This window comes from Pelophylax lessonae (genome assembly GCF_965119305.1).
Source record: "Pelophylax lessonae genome assembly, chromosome: 3".
Lineage (NCBI taxonomy): Eukaryota > Metazoa > Chordata > Amphibia > Anura > Ranidae > Pelophylax > Pelophylax lessonae.
In genome coordinates, this window is record NC_138770.1 from 386,816,353 (window position 1) to 386,837,855 (window position 21,503).

General features: G+C 38.7%; 1 protein-coding gene across 2 annotated transcripts in view; it reads left to right on the plus strand.

The window, feature by feature from the left end:
• The window catches only part of GRIK2 (glutamate ionotropic receptor kainate type subunit 2), a 994,545-nt gene that overhangs the window by 668,150 nt on the left and 304,892 nt on the right, over positions 1-21,503 (plus strand). For both annotated transcript variants that reach the window (XM_082249558.1, XM_082249559.1), the window contains exons 9-10: positions 526-639; positions 4,481-4,687. In XM_082249558.1, the coding sequence (XP_082105684.1) occupies positions 526-639; positions 4,481-4,687 (321 nt within the window). The remainder of the gene's footprint in view (positions 1-525; positions 640-4,480; positions 4,688-21,503) is intronic.

Genomic DNA, 21,503 nt, shown 5'->3' on the forward strand with positions numbered 1-21,503 from the left:
AAACCCCATACATCTCTTTTAACTGAAAGCTAGTCTTTAACTAATTTCATCAGTTGCTGTCCTGAATAACTTGGGTGGTAACCAGGCCTAAAACAAATTGGTTATTTTTCCTCACTTATCAGAACAGAAAAAGCTAGAACACTATCATCCTTTGGTTTTATGGATCCATAGGTTTTATGACATGACTGTGGGAGTGATTTACTAAAGGAGTGGTGGATGTTTAATTTGGAAAGTAAAAGCTTAGTTTAGTAAATAGGGTGAAGCTTTGTTCATATAAATAGCCAAAATGTGCAATGAGCTGATTGAAGTGAACACACCTTCACTTTATTCACAAAGTCAGCTTAACATACACTTTCAAAGTCAACACTTAATATTTCTTTAGTAAATCAACCATAATGACACACGCAGAAGTCTTGCATTTACTTTCTGATAAGTACTTGTTGTATCTCTAAGTTAGTTTTTATATACTATATTAAGACATGTTTGATGCTAAGTTGCCTATTTTGTTGCAATCCTTTCTTATAGATTGGAACTTGGGATCCTTCAAGTGGCTTAAACATGACAGATAATCAAAAAGAAAAACCTGCAAATATAACAGATTCTCTTTCTAACCGGTCTTTAATTGTAACAACAATATTGGTAAGCCTTTTTATATACTTCAAATACTATAAATGATTTTGTAAACCACATGCATCCTGCAGTCTGGAATTATCTACTTTAAATACCTTGAATACACTATACTAATTTACGATTAAACTGGAGAAAAACAAATAGATATATGCCATTAACTCATTACCATGAAGGGCCAGGTGCAAAAATATACATCCAGTCTTTATACAAATACATATTCACAATCAATCCATTCAGGGGAACAACATATTAAAAAATGGCACGAATCAGATCAGGGGTTTTAAAAGTTAGTAAAAGTCTCTTTGGCCTGGCTGTACTCATGATTTTTATGCCCAAAACTGGTTCTATACAGTCTTTTGTCCTGGAGACAATTGAGAAGTGATCCACTTATCTCCCAAAGAAAGAGGCAAGACTCCATTAGCCACATGGTAGCAAAAGACAGCAAAATACATGAAACTATATAACTATGCAGCTATTGCATAAAACAGGTACATTCAACATATCCCCAGATAGCTTAGATCTGAGCGCACATTATTACTGAATGGCGATCAGATCACATACATACAGATTACAGAACCACAGGGAAGTGTTTCAACATGGGACTATAATCACATGGTAAGAGGCTGGCAAGTAGTCCTCTCCAGGTACTCGTGGAAAACTCAAAAGAGGGGAGTTTGTCACATACATATAAACGAATACTCAATATAGTCTTTTAAGCAGGGAGAGGAAACATGCGAACAGACATAGAAGGGCATCCTTCACAAGTGCCTGCAGTTGGGTGCAAATAGAATTGTGCATAGAGCCTGCTTGGTTGTAGCACAGCTGCATCCTGCAGCACAATTTAAGTATAGTGTTAGTTAGTTTAGTGTTAAATTGAGTTTGGCCATAGTTCTGGCCAGGGTCTAAAAGTTGACTTTCTTGTTCAATAATTTGTATTAATTTCAAGAACATAACATAACAAATTCAGACCAATGTAACGTACAGTGGTAAATAGAGAATTCTAATAAGGATAAATAAAAACAACACAATATTCAGGTATTATGGGATTAGACATTGCCGTAGAGAAGGAGCATGTATAGGAGTAACAAATATCAAACAAGGAAGATAAATTCCACACCATGGAAAGATCAGGCGGTGCACCCCGGGAGCCCGCTGCCCCTCCCTCCCCCGCACCTCTTATGGGCGCAAACTGTGCGGGGGGGATTAGGGCGATGTTCCCCACTAGGAGCTCACTACGCCATCTCAATCTACATATCAGGAAAGTTTACCCATCAGACTCAGCCATGGAGCCCATCTATTATCAAAGTTGACTTTCAGAGTTAAGATTAGAGTTTAGTTTTCACTGACTTGTTAAGTGTCAAAAAAAAACCGGGGGTTGTGTTAGTGTCAAAATACAAAAAAATAAGTCATTATTATTTAATTATTAGTACTTAGAAGTCATAGCTGCATTAGCTTTATTTTTTCTACCATTTTCCCCCTTATCTTTACCTAACAAACGTACCAGTATTGCATGTGTTGTCATAGGGTAATAATGCTTACTCACCGTACCATATCAATGGAGGATCAGATTGACATCCTAGAACAAAATGTGTGTTAGGACTACAGAATGCCTTCTACTGTACTCAGCTTTATAATACAGGGGATGTCCTGTAGTCTACAGAGACAGTTGGGAACTAAGCTGGCTGATAATGGTCAGCAAAGGCAAAAAAGTTATTAACGCATACGATTTTGGCAGGGTTATCGGATATTTTTTATACATATCAAATAGATGGAACAAAACACTATCAATGGTAGATTTAACACAATAGAGAACAAAAATTGAGAAGTTCAATGTTAGGGTTTGCATACACATTAACCTCCCTGGTGGTATGATTCTTTCCGATTTTAGGTGCTGAAAGCAGTACAATTATTTTGCTAGTGATTCTTAAGGATGAGCAGCCCAAACCAACTATTTGCATATGATTTTTTTTTACTGTGCGTTGTTCTTTATAACATCTCAGGTATGATAAAGTTTGAAACACAAAATCAAAAATTATAATATAATAAATGACTATAAATAAGTTAAAGTATATATACACACACATTTTTTATATATATATATATATATATATATATATATATTTACGTACACATATATACATGTGTGTGTGTATATGTATATATATATATATATATATATATATATATATATATATATTGTGTATATATATATATATATATATATACTGTATATATATATATATATATATATATATATATATATATATATATATATATATATATATATATATATATATATACATAATATATATATATATATATATATATATATATATATATACATATATATATATATATATATATATATATACAGTATATATATATATAAAGTACAGTAAAACTGCAGGAAATGGCACTGGGGGGGGGGGGGGCAAACTAATATCATATTATTTTATTTTGCAATGAAATCAGTGTGTTTGTGTTTTTTACTTTTCAAATTTGCCGCCGATTCTACCCCCCTGCGAGCGTCACGTCGCAGGAGATGGGAGCCGGGGCTCACAAGCATCGGGCGGAAGATCCGGCTGCCATATGCCAAAGGGACACATCGCTGGATCCCGGTGACAAGGTAAGTAACCTCTTCCAGGATCCAGCGAGGCAGTGAAATCCCAACCCGAGCCCCACTCGGGAATACCGCCAGGGAGGTTAAGGGTGAGGGGAGGGTAGTGTTAAAGTTACACTTTAGGGGGGAAGGTTACATTTAATATATATTAAATTTATTAAGTTGAGTATTACATTTTAGAGTTAGGGTCAGGTTTAAGGTGAGGGTTATGTTTATGGATTAATGTTATTAAGGGAGTTTTATGTTTTAAGGTTGAGGTTTAGGATTTGGAGGGGTTAAGCATTAAGGGGGCACTTTAGGGGTTAGGTTAGGGATACGGTGAAGGTTACATTTTAAGTTTAAGGCTTAGATACTTATTGCTTAAGTAGGGAATACATTTTACCTTTTGGGGTGGTTAAGAGGTAAAGCATAATTTTAGGAGATGGTTAAAAGTTCAGATAGGAAAAGGCTAAGTATTTGGTAGAGCGAATTTTCTTTAAAAGTCTTAAGAGAGCACCAGGCTTTTACCTTGTTCTTGGTGGCTGAAGTATCTCACTGAAAACACCATTTAAAACAAATGCATCAAAATTATAATATACTGTATCTCTGTATATGTTTTTGTTGTGTCATCCTAATTTCTAAGCCCTGTGTTTGTCTTTGCTTTTTCTCTTGCAGTGAAGCAGTCAAAGTTTTTGGAGCTGTTAAATTAGGATCATTATTTATGTATTGGGGCAGTCTTTTTTGCATATATTTATGAAACAGTTAGATGGTATATTATTGTGTAGGACATATACATACAGTATAACGCATATTTATATTTGAGAGTAATATGTTTAAAGTTGCTAAAATGGCAACATTACATTTTTTTTTTTTTTGATCAAAGAAAAATCTAAAATACTTTTGGTACATAAAAATATTGTCTTACTTAAACCCACCATCACACAAATAAAACACTTAAAGAAACTGCAGGTGCAACATCAGAACTGTTACATTAACAATAGAGAACAATTTCAAAAGATTTATCAAATTCTCAAATACAAATAAGTAAAATCATATTTGATTATTCCAGTTACTTCTTTTCACTGATACTTCAGAGAAGGAAGAATGAGGCAATACAACACAGGTTTACATTCACTGGAATTCTTTTGTTTACGCCTTTCTAAGGAAACGTTGGGTTTCAGAATGCGTTATTGAAGTAACAAAGTTCAGAATAATATTACTAAATTAATGAAAACACATTTCTTTTAACAGGAAGAACCTTATGTGATGTTCAAGAAATCTGATAAACCACTTTATGGAAAGGAGAGATTTGAAGGCTATTGCATTGACTTACTTCAAAAATTATCTGAAATTCTTGGATTTAAATATGAAATTCGGTTGGTGGAAGATGGCAAATATGGAGTTAAGGATGATGCCACTCAACAATGGAATGGAATGGTTCGTGAGCTAATGGATCATGTAAGTTTATTTTATCAACATTTAATTTTTTACTGACTGGTGACAGTATGGTAAAAAAAAATGAATACATTAAAAAAAAAAAAAAATTCACTTTCTAAAGTTACTTACTGTAACAGCAATCGTTTGAACTGTCTTGAATGGCTTTTATTCATGACTCATTATTTACTTTGTGATTCTGTGATTGGTTTACAGCTATCACATAGTACACTGTTATTGGTCCAGGTAAACCACAATGTCTTTAATGGATTCCATTCGTGACTATTGTTTAAAATGTGACATGTAATCACATAGTGATCACATGGTATCTGGGCTAGTCACAATGGCCTAATACCGAGCACCACAATCCGCTGTGTCTGGTGAACACAGCAGTTGCAGATCGCCTTCTGCACACTCCAGGGGGTGCGCGCAGTAGGCATGTGCACCGCAACTTACAGATACGTTGATGAGCCTGGGGGAGTAAATGTACTGTTGGTGGTCTGCAAGTTGTTAATATTTTACAACAAAACATAACTATTACCTCAAAGACAACAGGGAGAGATAACAGAAGATGAGCTGTTCATAGCCAATTCATTTAAACATATAAGAATAATTAAGAATGATTGGAACTCATGGCTGCTACTGTGCCGGCTGAAAAGGGCCTACATACTTCAGCCAATATACCATTCTGCTGCTTTGAGTTACAAGTTGTGTAAATAAAATAATATGTCTGTTTCCAAAAAAAACTCTTAACTCTTTATGTATACATATATATATATATATATATATATATATATATATATATATATATATATATATATACTGTATACAGTTGGTTTGGGCTGCTCATTCACAAGAATTATGTATATATATATATATATATATATATACATACTGTATATATATATATATATATATATATATATATACTGTGTATATATATATATATATATATATATACATACATATATTTACATAAAAAGTACAGTAAAACTGCAGGAAAAGGCACTGGGGGTAAATGTAATGTGATTTTTTTTTTATTTTGAATGGTATCAGTGTGTTTGGTGTGTTTTACATTTGAATTTGCCGTCACGTCGCCGGAGACGGAAGCCGGGGCTCGCAGACGATCGGGAGGAAGCTCCGCCGCGGCATACCGCCCGCATTCTTCGCTGGATCCCGGAGAAAAGGTAAGTAAAACCTCTACCAGGATCCAGCGATCTTCCTAGCGCTACCCCGAGTGTGGCTCGGGGTTACCGCTTTTGGCTCTAAAATCTAACCCCGAGTCACGCTCGGGAATACCGCTAGGAAGGTTAAACTAGGGCAATTTACCTATCATAGCTAAGATCCCATGTAGAGTTGAGCGGACACCTGGATGTCCGTGTTCGGCGGGTTCCGCCGAACTTGAAAAAAAAGTCCGGGTCCGTGTCCCGGACTTTTTCCGAACTTTACCCGGACACCGAACCACATTGAAGTCAATGGGGACCTGAACTTTCAGGCACTAAAATGGCTCTAAAACACCAATGGAAAGGGCTAGAGTGCTGCAAATGGCAGCAAAATGTAGTTAAGAGCATGGCAAGTGCTCTTAAAAAAATTCCCCTTTAAATTAATTTTTTAATAGCAGATTAGAACAGCAATCTGTAGTGAAATATAGCTGAACGCTGCACACAACAGACTGATAAAAATAGATTTTTTTTCTCCCTCCTCCTCCTCCTCCTCAGTGGGCTCAAGTGAGGGCAAAAAGATTGTTCACTGCACCACCCCCCACACAGCAAAATCGATGTAGACTGTCCCTGCCTAATCTCCAGCCTGTCCCTAATATGCTCAATAAGATCGTTCACTGCACCACCCCCCACACAGCAAAATCGATGTAGAAGACTGACCCTGCCTAATCTCCAGCCTCGCCCTAAAATGCTCTAATAACTTTCCCTGCCTGCACTCCAAACTGTCCCTGCATTCTTTTCGGACACAATTTTTCACAGAATCACTGTCTGTCCCTAATCAGCAGCCAGCACGTATGATGTGTGCTCTGTCCCTAAACTACAGCAGAATGACGCGGCGTGCTGGGGCTCTCGAACCTATAAAGACATGGTCACATGCTTCAGATGGCCAATCACAGCTACTAATACATTAGTAGGCATGGCTGTGGTGGCGCACACCAGTTAAACACTTGTTGATTGGCTGTTGAAAGCCTGCCATTAAAAGCGCGCCATTACATACAAAACAGGAAATAAAATGACCGAACACGGATTTTAAACCCGAACATACAGTAAAGTTTTCGGCTCCGTGTTTGGGTAACAAAAATCCAATTATTCGGTACGAACAGGAATAATACAGTCCGTGTTCGCTCAACACTAATCCCATGTAAGTATCTAAGTATACAAAATGTTTTTACTATAATTTTGATTTTTTTGTACATGAAGTAAGGTATTCTTAGAGCAGTGTCTGGTTATCCAGCTAAGATGATGCTTCCTGTCCAAGAATTGCACTGTTCACTCACTGGCCTGTATCTATGGAGGAGCAGTGTTGTCACATTAGAAAAGAAAATGTGTCTGGACTACAGAACACAATTCTGTAGCAAACCATAGAGAACTGAGTTGGGCTAATAACACTGCTTAAAACAACACTGCAGAATGCACAGGGCAGGTTTCTGGCAGAATCAACATGGCCTGTATATCTTCACTAATTAAATAGATATTACAAAATGTTTTCAATGGCCATATTTAACAGACCAAAAGAGATCAAATATTTAAAAAAATAATTGTCAGGATTAACAAACATTTTAAGGTTTAAAGGGCCAACTCACTCTAAACTGATAGTAAATTCAACAGAATTAAGCCATCTAAGAGTTTTCCATACCTTTCTGTAACAGAAAAGATGTCTGCCCATGACTTTACAGGTCTTGGCTAGGGATGATCGAACTTTTCAAAAGTTCGGTTCGGCCAGAACATCCGAACTTCCCGAAAGTTCGGCCCGGATTTCAGAACCCCATTGAAATCAATGGGACCCGAACTTCAGTAATCAAAAAACACCATTTTGAAGCCCTAAAACCCAATAAATGCCCCTAAAAAGTGCCTAGGGTTCTGGGTCATGCCCCAGGGACTATTAATCACACAAAAAAAAGTTCTTAAAAATTGACATTTTTGATAGAGAGCCAATTATTGAAAAAAAAAAAAAATCTTTGGATTTAGTGTCTGGGGGATCTAAAAAGTGTACCTGTGAAGTTTCAGCTATGTAGCATGTCCAGAACCATAAAAAAAGAGATTGTTTGTATTTTGTCACTTATAGAACAGGGATATGGCTCCGCTCTTTTCACACCGGTTTAGTATTAAGCATTTTTTGGGGGTTATTGGAGGCAGGCAAAACATCAGAACTTCTGTGTAGGGGTATATATACATACACACTTATATGTATATATACCCATACACATATATAGGTGTGAAAGTAGCAGAACTCTATACTTTTGCTAATGAAATAATTTGCACTAATATGGCTCCGCTTCCAACACACCTATATATGTGTAAGCGTAAAATACATATCAGTGTGTGTGTATATATACCCCTATACAGAAGTTCAGATGTTTTGCCTGCCTCCAAAGAACCCAAAAAAATGCAAAAAAAAATGCCAGCGCCAAAAAAAAATGTCCAGGTTTGTTCTTGCAGGCGTTTTTTTGGGCATTTGTTTGGGTTCTTTGGAGGCAGGCAAAACATCTGAACTTCTGTATAGGGGTATATATATACACACACACTTATATGTATTTTACTCTTTGTATAGTATTCTGCTCCTTTCACACCTATATATGTGCAGGTGTATATATACAGACATGTGTGTGTATATATACCCCTATAGACATGTTCAGATGTCATGCCTGACTCCAAACATGTCCTCAAAAAAGCACTAGCAACGCCTGCAGCAAAAAGAATGCTGACAGGAGCGGAGCCATATCCCTGCTCTGAAAGTGACACAAGAGAAAAGATCTTTTCTCTATAGCGGTCACCCTGCTATGGAAGGGTTTTGTCACCCTTCCATAGAAGTCACAGTCAGTTAACCCTACACTACACTACGGTCCCCTTACAGTTAACACTTTCCCTACAGAAACTGAATAAATTAAAGCTAACTATAGTGGAAAATAGCACCCTAACTACACTACATATCCCTTTCCTCACACTAAAAATTGCTAAATGACACTTTGTAACAGAAGTAACAGAACAGCATTCCACTCTCTTCCATGTCCGGTATAAGAATGCTAGGAAATTGGCGGGGGCTATCTTATATACTGGGGGGCATATTCACTAATGATTGGACTATGGACCCCCTAGTCACTCCAATCACATTCCTAGAATTCTCCTGCCCCCTCAATTGGCTTTTACTGATGGTTCTGGTCCAATCACGGGCTTTTAAAGCCCATTTCCTGAACCATTGCATTTTGGTCGGTTCTGGTTGCCGAATTCCGAACTTTTTGGGCAAAAAGTTCTAAATTCGGCCAAACCTCGAACAGCCAATGTTCGGGTCGAACCGATGGTCGACCAGAACCTTTCGATCATCCCTAGTCTTGGCCACCTATCATAGTATTTGCAACTGAGGGTCCATTTCCCTTTAGTGTTTTACGTAGCACTTCTGTGCTGAAAAGTATCCATACACTATACAATCTGACTGTACAATCTCCTTAACTCGACCATCAATTGTGTGGTGCAAGGGCTAGTCTGATGTGATACAAATTGAACATATTGCTTAGGTGTGACCTTCTATTACATAGTTGCATACTGTATACAATATATAATGTATAGTTTGTAGGGCTGAAGAAAATGCACAGGTCCATTCAGTTCAAGGTGTTTGTGTGTGTGTGTGTGTGTGTGTGCATGTGTGTGTGTGATTTTTATTCTCTAACAATGCCCGTAGCACTGTATATTCTGCCTCATCTAAAAGTTATGTAAAGTTGTCCATACTCTCAGCTAGTACCACTTCCTGGGGGAGGAAGTTTCACATTTTACCTTCTCGAACAGTAAATGACCTTTTCCACAATCTTAAACCTCATTTCTTCCATGTTCAAATCCTGGCCACATGTCCTCTTCAGGGACCTTAGAGAAAACTATTTATTACAGTTACTGGAGTCACCTTTGATATATTTGTACAATATAATAATATCCCCTCTTAAGAGCCTCTTTTCCAGGGAAAAAACTGTAATCTATGTAACCAATCCTAGTGGCTGAGGTCCTTCATTCCTCTTATTACTTTTGTTACTTTTCACTGAACCACTGTTTTGTAAAGGGGTAGAATTATTAATTTGAATGTATGCCCTTTTTAATGCTAGCTTTGTTAGCTGTGGCTGGGACATTTTAATCTATTGCCAAGTCTGTGATCTACAAGTACCCTCAGATCCTAATCCATCATTGATTCTCCCAGAGGAGCTCCTTCTAATGTGTATATTGCATTTGTATTTTGGTATACAAGTGCATATCCTTTCTCAATATTGAACCATATCTGTCACGTCGCTGCCCAACCCCATATGTCTGTAAATGTGCTATATCCATTAGCAAACACTGAAATTTGGCTCTTGATTGCAATCTCTATATTATTAATAAACAAATTGAAAAACATTAGTCCTAAACATGAACCCCGAGACGCACTACTCAAATCATTATACCATTCATTGAGTGAATCATTTATCACTACTCTTTGGACCTGTTTGTGTAACCAGTTTCCTATCCATGTACATACAATTTCACCAGCTCCAACAGACCTTATTTTAAAGAATAAAAAATTATGATGTACAGTATCAAATGCCTTGGCAAAATTTAGAAAAACTATGTCCACTGGACCTTCACCATCCAAATACTTAGTTCTTCATAGAAGGATGACAGGTTGGTATGACAAGAATAGTCTTTCAAAAATTAATGTTGGTTATCACCTACAATATGATACCTTTATCACAGACACACTTTAAATAGATGCCCTTACCGTTCCCTCAAATACCTTACATCGTATTGGTATTAGGCTGACATTGGTCTGTCATCTCCTAGTCCTGAGACTTTCAACAAGCTTCAAGAAGTATAAAAAAACTAAAATAAACTGTGCTATCAAAATTCAATGAAAATAGAAAATGAAGAAGCAAAGCAGCAACTCCACGCTGAGATACCATACACAGCAAAATAATTGTTATATCAAACAATTACACAAGTAAATTAAACAAAAACAAGTCACGCAATAAAATAAAAATAACGTAATATTAAAATGAAACAACATCACATATAAAAGGTATTGCAACACAAAAGTCCAATGTATAAGAGGACAAAGTCCAATGGGGCACTCAGTGGATAATTCGCCTGCCGATGAGCGCCCCATAATGCACTGTGCTTTTGCAGTGTATTGATTGCTGATGATTGGCCAAATAATGCACCTGACCTGTATGCTTTGGCCAATCGCAGCACAATGTACTGTGAGAGCCATGATTGGCGAAAGGCAGAGTGCCTTTGACCAATCATGGCTCAAGGGCTAAGTCCACGTCCCACACTATATAAGGCTGCTGCTTACATGGCAGCCATGTATAGTGTGTGACAATGGAGATTAGGCAGGTAGTTAGTGGATAGTGTGCTCAGTCAGTTTAGTGCAGTCAGTGTAGTGTACAGGCATACCCCAATTTTAAAATGTATGGATATGTTGTAGTCCCCTCTCGGTGCTCCCCAAGTTTGGTTTCCCTCTCACTTATGGTTCGGGAGCAGTTCCATGTCAAGCTGACCAAGATTTCCTATAGATGCTGATGTTAAAGACCAGAAGCAGTGCCACTTCAAGCTGACCAAAATTTCCCATAGATGTCAATGAGCTCTGAAAGCTGAAAATTGGTCTGGGCAGAAAGGGGTAGAAAGTGCCCTGTATTACCGGTGTTAAGGGAAACCCTATGGCAGAATTAAAAATAAAAACGGTGTGGGTCCCCCCCAAAATCTATGAGACCATTTGAGTCTGGTATAGATTTTAAGGGGAACTCCCCACCAAAATAAAAAAACCACCCCCCAAAAATCTATACCAGAACCTTATCTGAGCATGCAGCCTGGCAGGCCAGGAAAGGGGGGGGGGGGTTGACCGAGTGCCCCTCCCCCTCCTGAACCATACCAGGCCACTTGTCCTCAACATAGGGAGGGTGCTTTGGGTCACGACCCCTTGCTGGACCTGGAAAAAAAATGCTTACGCCTCTTGAGAGGCATCCCACCAAATGCCTTCTCTCCATTTTGACAGCTCTTATACAGGCAAGGGACGGGGCCACCTGGCTATGTCACCCAGTGGCACCGCCCCTTCTGATGTCACATGAGGTCACGTGAAATTGCAAAGCAAACACCCCAATGTATATTTTAAAAGGCATAATGAGAGTCGGTTCACACTAAGGCGACATGACTCCTTACTACTTCGGGGGCGACTTGTGCATTACCATGCACCACGACTTCGGAGCGACTTGCAGGGACTTCACATAATGGAAGTCTATGCAAGTCGCTCCGAGGTCGCCCCGAAGTAGTACAGGACCCTTTTTCTAAGTCGGAGCGACTTGTGTCGCTCCTATTAGAACGGGTCCTGTAGCAGTCAATGGACCGCGAGGGAGCGCGACTTGTCAGGCTGACAAGTCGTCTGACAAGTCGCGCTAGTGTGGACCTGCTCTTAGTCTTTTGAACATGTCATTTTTTTCCACAAGTTTTTGAAAAATGTGGAAAGAAAATGAAAACACATTTTAACACTTTTTTTACACATTTTCACAGCACTGACGGGCACTGATGAGGATCCACTAATAGGTGGCACTGATGTGCACTCACTATTAAGCACTGCTGAGCACTAATGTGGCACTTATGATCACTTTAATGGCACTGATGAGCACTCACTGATTGCAGTGTAGGACACTGATGGCACTTTAGGACACTGATGAGCACTGATAAGTCCTCACTGATGAGCACTGTAGGGCACTGATGAGCAGTGCAGTGGCACTGATGAGCACTATAGTGGCACTGATGAGCACTGTAGTGGCACCGTAGGACACTCGTGAGCAGTGCAGTGGCACTGATGAGCAGTGTAGTGGCACAGATGAGCATGGTAGTGGCACTGATGAGCAATGTAGGGGCACTAATGAGCACTGTAGTGGCAGGTATGGCACTAATGAGCACTGTAGTGGCACCATATTGCATTAATAAACAATGTAGTGGCACTGATGGAACTGTAATGACACTAATGGCACTGTAGTGGCACTGATGGCACCGCAGGGGCACCGATGGCACTGTAGAACACTGTAGTGGTGCTTTTGGCACTGTAGGAACACTGATGGCACTGTGGAAGCACTGTAGTTGCACTGATGGCATTGTAGGGGCACTGAATGCACTGTAGGGGCACTGATGGCACTGTAGGGGCACTGTGATGGCACTGTAGTGCTACTCGGGATCATGCCAACTGGCAATGCTGCAGTGTCTTTCTCTCCTCTCCTTACACTGATACAGCATGGGGGGAGAGGAGAGAGAAACACCGCAGCAGCAGGCACCTACAAAGGCGCACATTTTTAGTAATTCAGGTCCAGAGCGTAGACATGCATTTTTTGCATTAGAGATTTTCCCTAATACAAGTAATCTTGTATTATGAACATTTTTGCACACCCATATACAATTTCATAGAAGATGATCATTTTGAACACCCATGCACAAATAAAAAGCTGACAAGGATTACTAAAAAACTGAAATTGTTTTGATAAAGCAAAAGGTATGTTCACACTGAACAAATTAATATAGAGGCTGTTTTTATGTCCCAAATTAATCATCAAATCATGTTTTCCTAATTTGTCTAATCTAGCTATCAAACAAACTGAAACTAAGTATATATTCCTAAGAGGCAATAACGGAATTAAAATGTATGTTGAAGTGCACTTTTAATTATAGTTTTGCATTTAATATGTTTGCTTTTAAAAGAAAGAAAAATGAAGAATTAGTGTATTTCTTCAGGCACATTGATTTAGTGCAGAGCTGGTGATGTTCTGCATAACTATTAAAAAAATGATATGATACTCTTGCTCTTTTAAAAAGTATTTTGATTTAAAATTAGGACATGACATTGCACAAACAAACATTCTCTCAGCACACTTATCAGCTAAATGAACAACAGGTGATCAGCGCTGCTACTTTAAGATATAAATTCACAGTGCAAATGGTATATGTGCAAAGTAATCAATAATAATCCAGTAATCAATGACAATCAGTGGATACTACAAATCAACTCCTTGTGCAATGGTGAATAAATAATACACTTAGTAAAGACATAAAAAATGTAAAAAGTGCATAAAAAATCCTTAAGTGCAAAAATCAAAACAGTCCTTAAGTGCAGATAATCAAAGTGCTGTAGTGCTCCTGTTTCTTGAATTACAGTGCTGGTGCTCCCCCTTATGGTTCCCTACTTACCACAGGCAGATGTATAACCAGTGTTGAACTGCATACAATCTCTTGATATATATCCCGAGATCCTAATAGGAGCAGCCTTATGAATAACAATGCTGGGAGATATTCTTAGTGCCAGTAATTCACAAATGCAGGGTGCCCTCATAAAAGATAAAGCCATCCATGGTGACGTACGTATACATAATGTTTATTAAAGTAAAGAAACCTACTTACAAAACGACAAGTAAAATGTACAGAACACGGCTCGGTGGTTAGCTGCTCTCGCAGCGTGCGCTCCACTTGCCGGAAATGACGTCGTACGTGACGCGGGGCGCTTCAGCCAATCGCAGTATGAGGGCACTCTGGATTTGTGAATTACTGGCACTAAGGATTTCTACCAGCATTGTTATTCATAAGGCTGCTCCTATTAGGATCTCTGGATATATATCAAGAGATTGTATACAATTCAACGCTGGTTATCATCTGCCTGTGGTAAGTAGGGAACCACAAGGGGGAGCACCAGCACTGTAATTCAAGAAAGAGGAGCACTACAGCACTTTGATTATCTGCACTTAAGGACTGTTTTGATTTTTGCACTTAAGGATTTTTTATGCACTTTTTACATTTTATATGTATTTACTAAGTGTATTATTTATTCACCATTGCACAAGGAGTTGATTTGTAGTATCCACTGATTGTCATTGATTACTGGACTATTATTGATTACTTTGCACATATACCATTTGCACTGTGAATTTATATCTTAAAGTAGCAGTGCTGATCACCTGTTGTTCATTTATCACTTTAAAGGCACTAGCACTTTATCGCTCAGCAGCAGCTGCAAACACATATATATACTAGCACATTATTTATACTAGCACATTATTTATATTTTCACCATTTACCATAAGCGCAAGATCACACCCCCTGTTTACACTTATCAGCTAGCCTGCAAAAAAAATTTATTTTCCCACACTTACAAATATACAGTACGTGAATGGTTTGAAACATTTAGGACTCTCCATATTGAAACATATATAGCAGTGGATAACTTAAAGTCTAAATTTTCTTTTAGAGCATGTTAAATGTTACATTGCAGCTTTCACATATATTTGTAAATGCAGGCAACCAAAGCCTCTGTTTTTAATGCTGTCCCCATGTGACAGCAGGCGGTGGTTCTTCCCCCTGCACCCGCTGTCACATTTCAAAATTGGCAAGGCTATGTGGGACTCTGCCCCAACAGCCACAGCATTTATTCACAGTGATCTGTGAATAAAGAAACTACAAGCCCTGTCTTCCACCATGGAAGATAGCTTGAAGTTCTCAATGAACTAAGAGGGCACTGATGAGCGCCCTCATAGTTCATTGACACTTCCCACCAGCTTTCTAACAAAAAGACCATATGAAGCTATAGGTCAGAAAGCTGGATTAAGTGTCTGCAGGAGCCTGACTATGTACACATGATCAACTAATCATGGGTGCAACATTTTGCAGGCTCCTGGGGGAAAGAAATTGATAAAGGCACATTTCTTTCTGCAAAAAATGTGTGCATTCATTATTTTTTTTATACAAAAGTGAACTTAGCCTTAAGAGGCAGGTATGCCTGGAGGTAGCCCTTTCCTCCTTTAAGGCTCACGGGGCACATTAGAAGCTCAGCAAGAGCACAATGGAAGCTGAAGTCAACCAATGTTCCCCCATGCCAATTCAAGTGAGCAAGCTAGATACAAATTGCAACCACCCCAATCTAAGATAAGGTGTGCATAGAAGAGTTTGAACAGCCAGACAAACAAAGGATGGCCCAGGAAAAAATACTGTTCCAGAACTGTCCAAAATTTTTCCTCTATTTATATACACAGTGAAATGTCCAACATAGCACTGGTGATTAGGGATGATCGACCCGAACATTGGCTGTTCGAGGTTCGGCCGAATTCCAAACTTTTTGCTGAAAAAGTTCGGAATTCGGCAACCAGAACCAACCAAAATGCAATGGTTCAGGAAATGGGCTTTAAAAGCCCGTGATTGGACCAGAACCATCAGTAAAAGCCAATTGACGGGGCAGGAGAATGCTAGGAATGTGATTGGAGTGACTAGGGGGTCCATAGGCCAATCATTAGTGAATACGCCCCCCAGTATATAAGATAGCCCCCGCCAAATTCCTAGCATTGTTATACAAGGACATGGAAGAGAGTGGAAGCAGTTATGTGACTTCTGTTACAAAGTGTCATTTAGCAATTTTTAGTGTGAGGAAAGGGATATCTAGTGTAGTTAGGGTGCTATTTTCCACTATAGTTAGCTTTAATTATTCAGTTTCTGTAGGGAAAGTGTTAAGTGTAAGGGGACCGTAGTGTAGTGTAGGGTTATCTGACTGTGACTGCTATGGCAGGGTGACAAAACCCTTCCATATCAGGGTGACCGCTATAGAGAAAAGATAGTTTCTCTTGTGTCACATTCAGTGAACTAATATGGCTTCTCACCTGTGAGCATTCTTTTTGCTGCAGGCATTTATAGGGCTTTTTTGATGAGATATTTGGAGTCAGGCATGACATTTGAACATCTGTGTAGGTGTATATATACATACTATACCCAAAAAAATGGGCAAAAAAAAAAACGCCAGCTGCAAAAACACACCTGGGCATTTTTTTGGGCATTTTTTGGGCGTCTTTGGAGGCAGGCATAACATCTGAACTTCTGTGTAGGGGTATATACACCCATGTATGTATATATACACATACACATATATAGGTGTGAAAATAGCAGAAATCTATGCTTGCGCTAATTCACACTAATATGGCTCCGCTCCTATCACACCTATATATGTGTATGTGTAAAAATACATATAAGTGTGTGTGTATATATAACCCTATACAGAAGTTCAGATGTTTTGCCTGCCTCCAAAGACCCCCAAAAAAATGCCCAAAAAATGCCTGCGCCAAAAAAAAATGCCCAGGTGTGTTCTTGCAGGCTTTTTTTGGGCATTTTTTGGGGTCTTTGGAGACAGGCAAAACATCTGAACTTCTGTATAGGGTTATATATACACACACACTTATATGTATTTTACACATACACATATATAGGTGTTATAGGAGAGAAGCCATATTAGTGTGAATTAGCGCAAGCATAGATTTCTGCTATTTTCACACCTATATATGTGTATGTGTATATATACACAGACATGGGTGTATGTATATATACCCCTACACAGAAGTTCAGATGTGCCTGCCTCCAAAGTCCCCCAAAAAAACGCTTGCTACTAAATCGGCAAGGTGTGAAAATAGCGGAGTCATATCCCTGTTCTATAAGTGACCTAATACAAACAATCTTTTTTTTTTATGGTTCTGGACATGCTACAGAGCTGAAACTCCACAGGTACACTTTTTAGACCCCCCAGACACTAAATCCAAAGAAATTGTTATTTTTTTTTTTTTTTTTTCAATAATTGGCTCTCTATCAAAAATGACAATTTTTAAGAACTTTTTTTGTGTGATTAATAGTCTCTGGGGCATGACCCAGAACCCTAGGCACTTTTTAGGGGCATTTATTGGGTTTTAGGGCTTCAAAATGGTGTTTTTTGATTACCGAAGTTCGGGTCCCATTGATTTCAATGGGGTTCTGAAATCCGGGCTGAACTTTCGGGAAGTTCGGATGTTCTGGCCGAACCGAACTTTTGAAAAGTTCGATCATCCCTACTGGTGATCAGGTTATACTATTTTTCAGACTTAACTCACTGTACTTCAATTACAGATGATACATCCAAAAAAGACAGGTATGAAAGTGGTAGGCCTAACTTGACATGATTAAATATTGCAAACATAATTTATTTATCTAATTATTATGGAAGGCTAAAACCAATAAACCCAATTTTGTTTTGGACCTAACTGTTTTCCTGGTTTAACTTAGATAATATAAACTGCACTATAATCTATTTTTATAATGATATAAAAGCATACATTCCCATAAATCTCATTCTGTGTGCTAAATGCAATTCTGAGTGTCTCTTGTTCCACAAAGATTTAAAATATAATTACAATTGTCCAGGTTAATTGTGTTAAATAACATGTGTGTCTCAAGTGTACATATTTAAAATGAAAATCAAAATAATAAAAACAGTATGATATGCTTTATGTTATAGCTTTGTATTGTGTACACACAGAGAACCAAACCTAAATGATTAATAGCATTATACAGTCCTTTAAAAACCATTATATTCATAAAAAGCCTCACTAATATAATTGAAATGCTTAAAAAATAACAACATTCTTTTGGCAATAAAAAAAAGTTCATCTTGATTTTGTTACTTAAAATCTTTTGGTTTTATTAGATTTTTTGATCTTTGTCATATCTAATTGAAAATAAATACTGACTTGGCTTTTGCCTTGTTTTTCTATATTAATCAAAGTAATACTATTTTATCAAAAGACCTGCACTTGTTATAATGAATAAAGCCTAAGCAGCTGGAACAAATCCTTGCCTCCCTGGATGGGGAAGACAGAACTAATATCTAAATATACCAGCACTAAAACAAAATAGTGACAAATATTCCCCTCCGCAATATCTCATTTGTAAATATATGTGTGACGCTATAGTGTACAATACACAATAATCAGAATAGCGGATTCTACCTTGGGTGTAGAGATGGGCCAAATAACCACTGGTTCGGTTTGCGCCAGAACTTTTGAACATCGCAAATGTTCAAAAACATTTAGAAACCGAATAATAAACCCTATTGAAGTCTATGGGACCCGAACTGAAAAAAATCAAAAGTGCCCATTTTGATGACTTATATGCAAGTAATTGAGCATACAAAAAATATGAGGGTCCAGGTACTGCCCTGGGGGACATTTATCAATGAACACAAAGTTTTTAAATGTGTAGTGTTGATTTACTGATGTTTAAAGTGAAACCATAAAAACGAGAATTAACAATAAAAATGAACAATGTCTTTAAAGACCTCAATACTGGGCACTTTCACCCCCTTCCTTCCCAGACCAATTTTCAGCTTTCAGTGCTCTCGCACTTTGAGTGACAATTACTCAGTCATGCTATACTGTACCCAAATTAATTTTTTATCTGTTTGTTAACACAAATAGAGCTTTCTTTCAAAGATATTCACGACTGGGTTTTTTTATTTTTTGTGATATAAGGGAAAAAAGAGCGAAAATTTGAAAAAAAAAACAATATTTTCTACTTTCTACTTTCAAAAGAAATCCAATAAAAATCCAATAAAATCTAATTGTGTTGTAAATTTAGGCCAGAATGTTGTCATGGACTTGGAATAGTGTTTGGCAAGCTTACCTGTCTCTTCATGTCTGTATTAGAGGTCAGACTGCACTTCTGGATCCTTTTTATCACCTCTCCTTCCTGTTCCTGCCCCACCCCAGGTCATCACAGGAAGTCTATATTAACCAGTGCACTGCAGGTCTGATTTGCTGTTCAACAGTGTTTGTTTCCTGTTTCCTGTTTGCCGTGTGCTTGATCTACTTTTCTGTTTACCGACTTTGGCTTGTCTCTGACTATTCCTGTTTGCCTGTTACCCTGACCTTTGGCCTGTCCCTTGGTTACCCTGGTCTGCCTGTTACCCCCGACCTCAGCTTACCCATCACCATTCCGTGTGTCCTGAGTGACTGCTTCCCTTCTCTCCCTACGGAGCATGACCTGGGGGACCCCAGGGGCCGTGATCTGGGTCCAGATGCAGCCAAGTCCATCCTCACCACTAGAGGCTCTGGTGAACACCTGCTGGGTCTTAGACTCCACGCCCTGGGGAATCTTGGGCTCACGTTCCGGTCCATCCGCAGCAGTCTGCTATCGGGTTCACTACCTTGCGCTGTGCCCCTGCCTCCAACAGGGTGCAGTTGTCACCTGGCCACAGGTGACCTGACAAATGTATTCTGCTACATGTCTTTGGTAAAAAAAATCCTGATAAGTGTATGATAATAGGTTTGTGTGAAAGATATAGAGTCTACAAGCTAGGCTACGTATCATTGAAAATTTATAAATCCTGATGTATTGACTACCGATCTCATTTCTTGAGGCCCTTTAATGTCAGGACATTACATATGCCCCCCAAATTACCTATTTTTGTAAAAGGACAGTCCAAGGTATTTAGCAAGAAGCAATTTTTTTGCCCACAATAGTTTGGGTAATGAAGATTTTTTTCCACAAAATTGTCATATTAACAAGTTATTTCTTACACATGGCATAGATAAACTTGCAATTACACCCCAAAATATATTCTGCTGCTCCTCCTAAGTATGGCAATACCACATGTGTGAGACTTTTTCACAGCCTGGTCTCATACAGAGGTCCAGCATCCAAGTAGCACCATCAGGAGTTCTAAAGGCATAAATTACACATTTCATTTTATGAGTACCTATCACATTTTTGAAGGCCCTGTGACAGATGTTGATCACTGGTATATAGCAGGTGTTGACTGGAACAGATGTGGCAGATGTTGACTGGGACAGATGGTGCAGATCACAGACAGATGTGGCAGATTATCATAGACAGATGTGGCAGATGATCACGAACATATGTGGCAGATGATGTGTGCCAGATGATCACGGACAGATGTGGCAAATGATCAAGGACAGATGTGGCAGATGATCAGGGACAGATGTGGCAGATGATCAGGGACAGACGCGGCAGATGATCACAGACAGATGTGCCAGATGTTCACTGTAACAGATTATTTTACCTAGACAGGTGTGCAACAGATGTTTTTACTGTGTTTGGGACACTATATTGGTGACACTATTTTGGGGACACTAATTGGGTTATCAGTGAGTAAAAAGCAGAAAACAGCTCAATACTCACTGATCCCCAGCTGGCAGCACAGATCCACTCTCTTTCTCCTTACTGTGTGATTGGACACATCCATCATGTGATCATGAGGGCCAATCACAGAGCCCTCCTGCTGAGCAGTGTTGCACTGTGTCCATGGGACACAGGCACACTGAGACCATGCAACTGCGCATGCACACGACCACGCCATCTCCCTCCTTCTAAAGGACATTTACCCAGCCATTTATATGCTTTGGCCGGGTGGGAGAAGGGTAAAAATTAGTGCCTGGGGGGGTCCCCTTTAGTCTGCCTGTTAAGTGGCACATCTGTACTGTGTATCGAATCTGCTGCAGCAATAATGACATTTATAAAACATAACAAAACATTTTCCCTACAAGGTTTCTTTATTTTGTAAACAATGGCTTGGGGAGGCAGTCTGTATGATGAGGCCGTAATGTAGTGCACTAGGATCAAGATTAGATATTTCTTGGATACATTCTGGTGTCTCTTTTGCAGACTTTGGAGAGAAGTAACAGGTGTGGAAAAATTGGGCTTTGGGTGTTGGTGGTGCCTTCACACAGTAACCCTATAAAGGTACACTTAATGAAAGCAAGAATTAGCCTTGCTGTCAAAAATTTAAATTATATGCCCCAGTCAAACAATGGTGGAAAAAT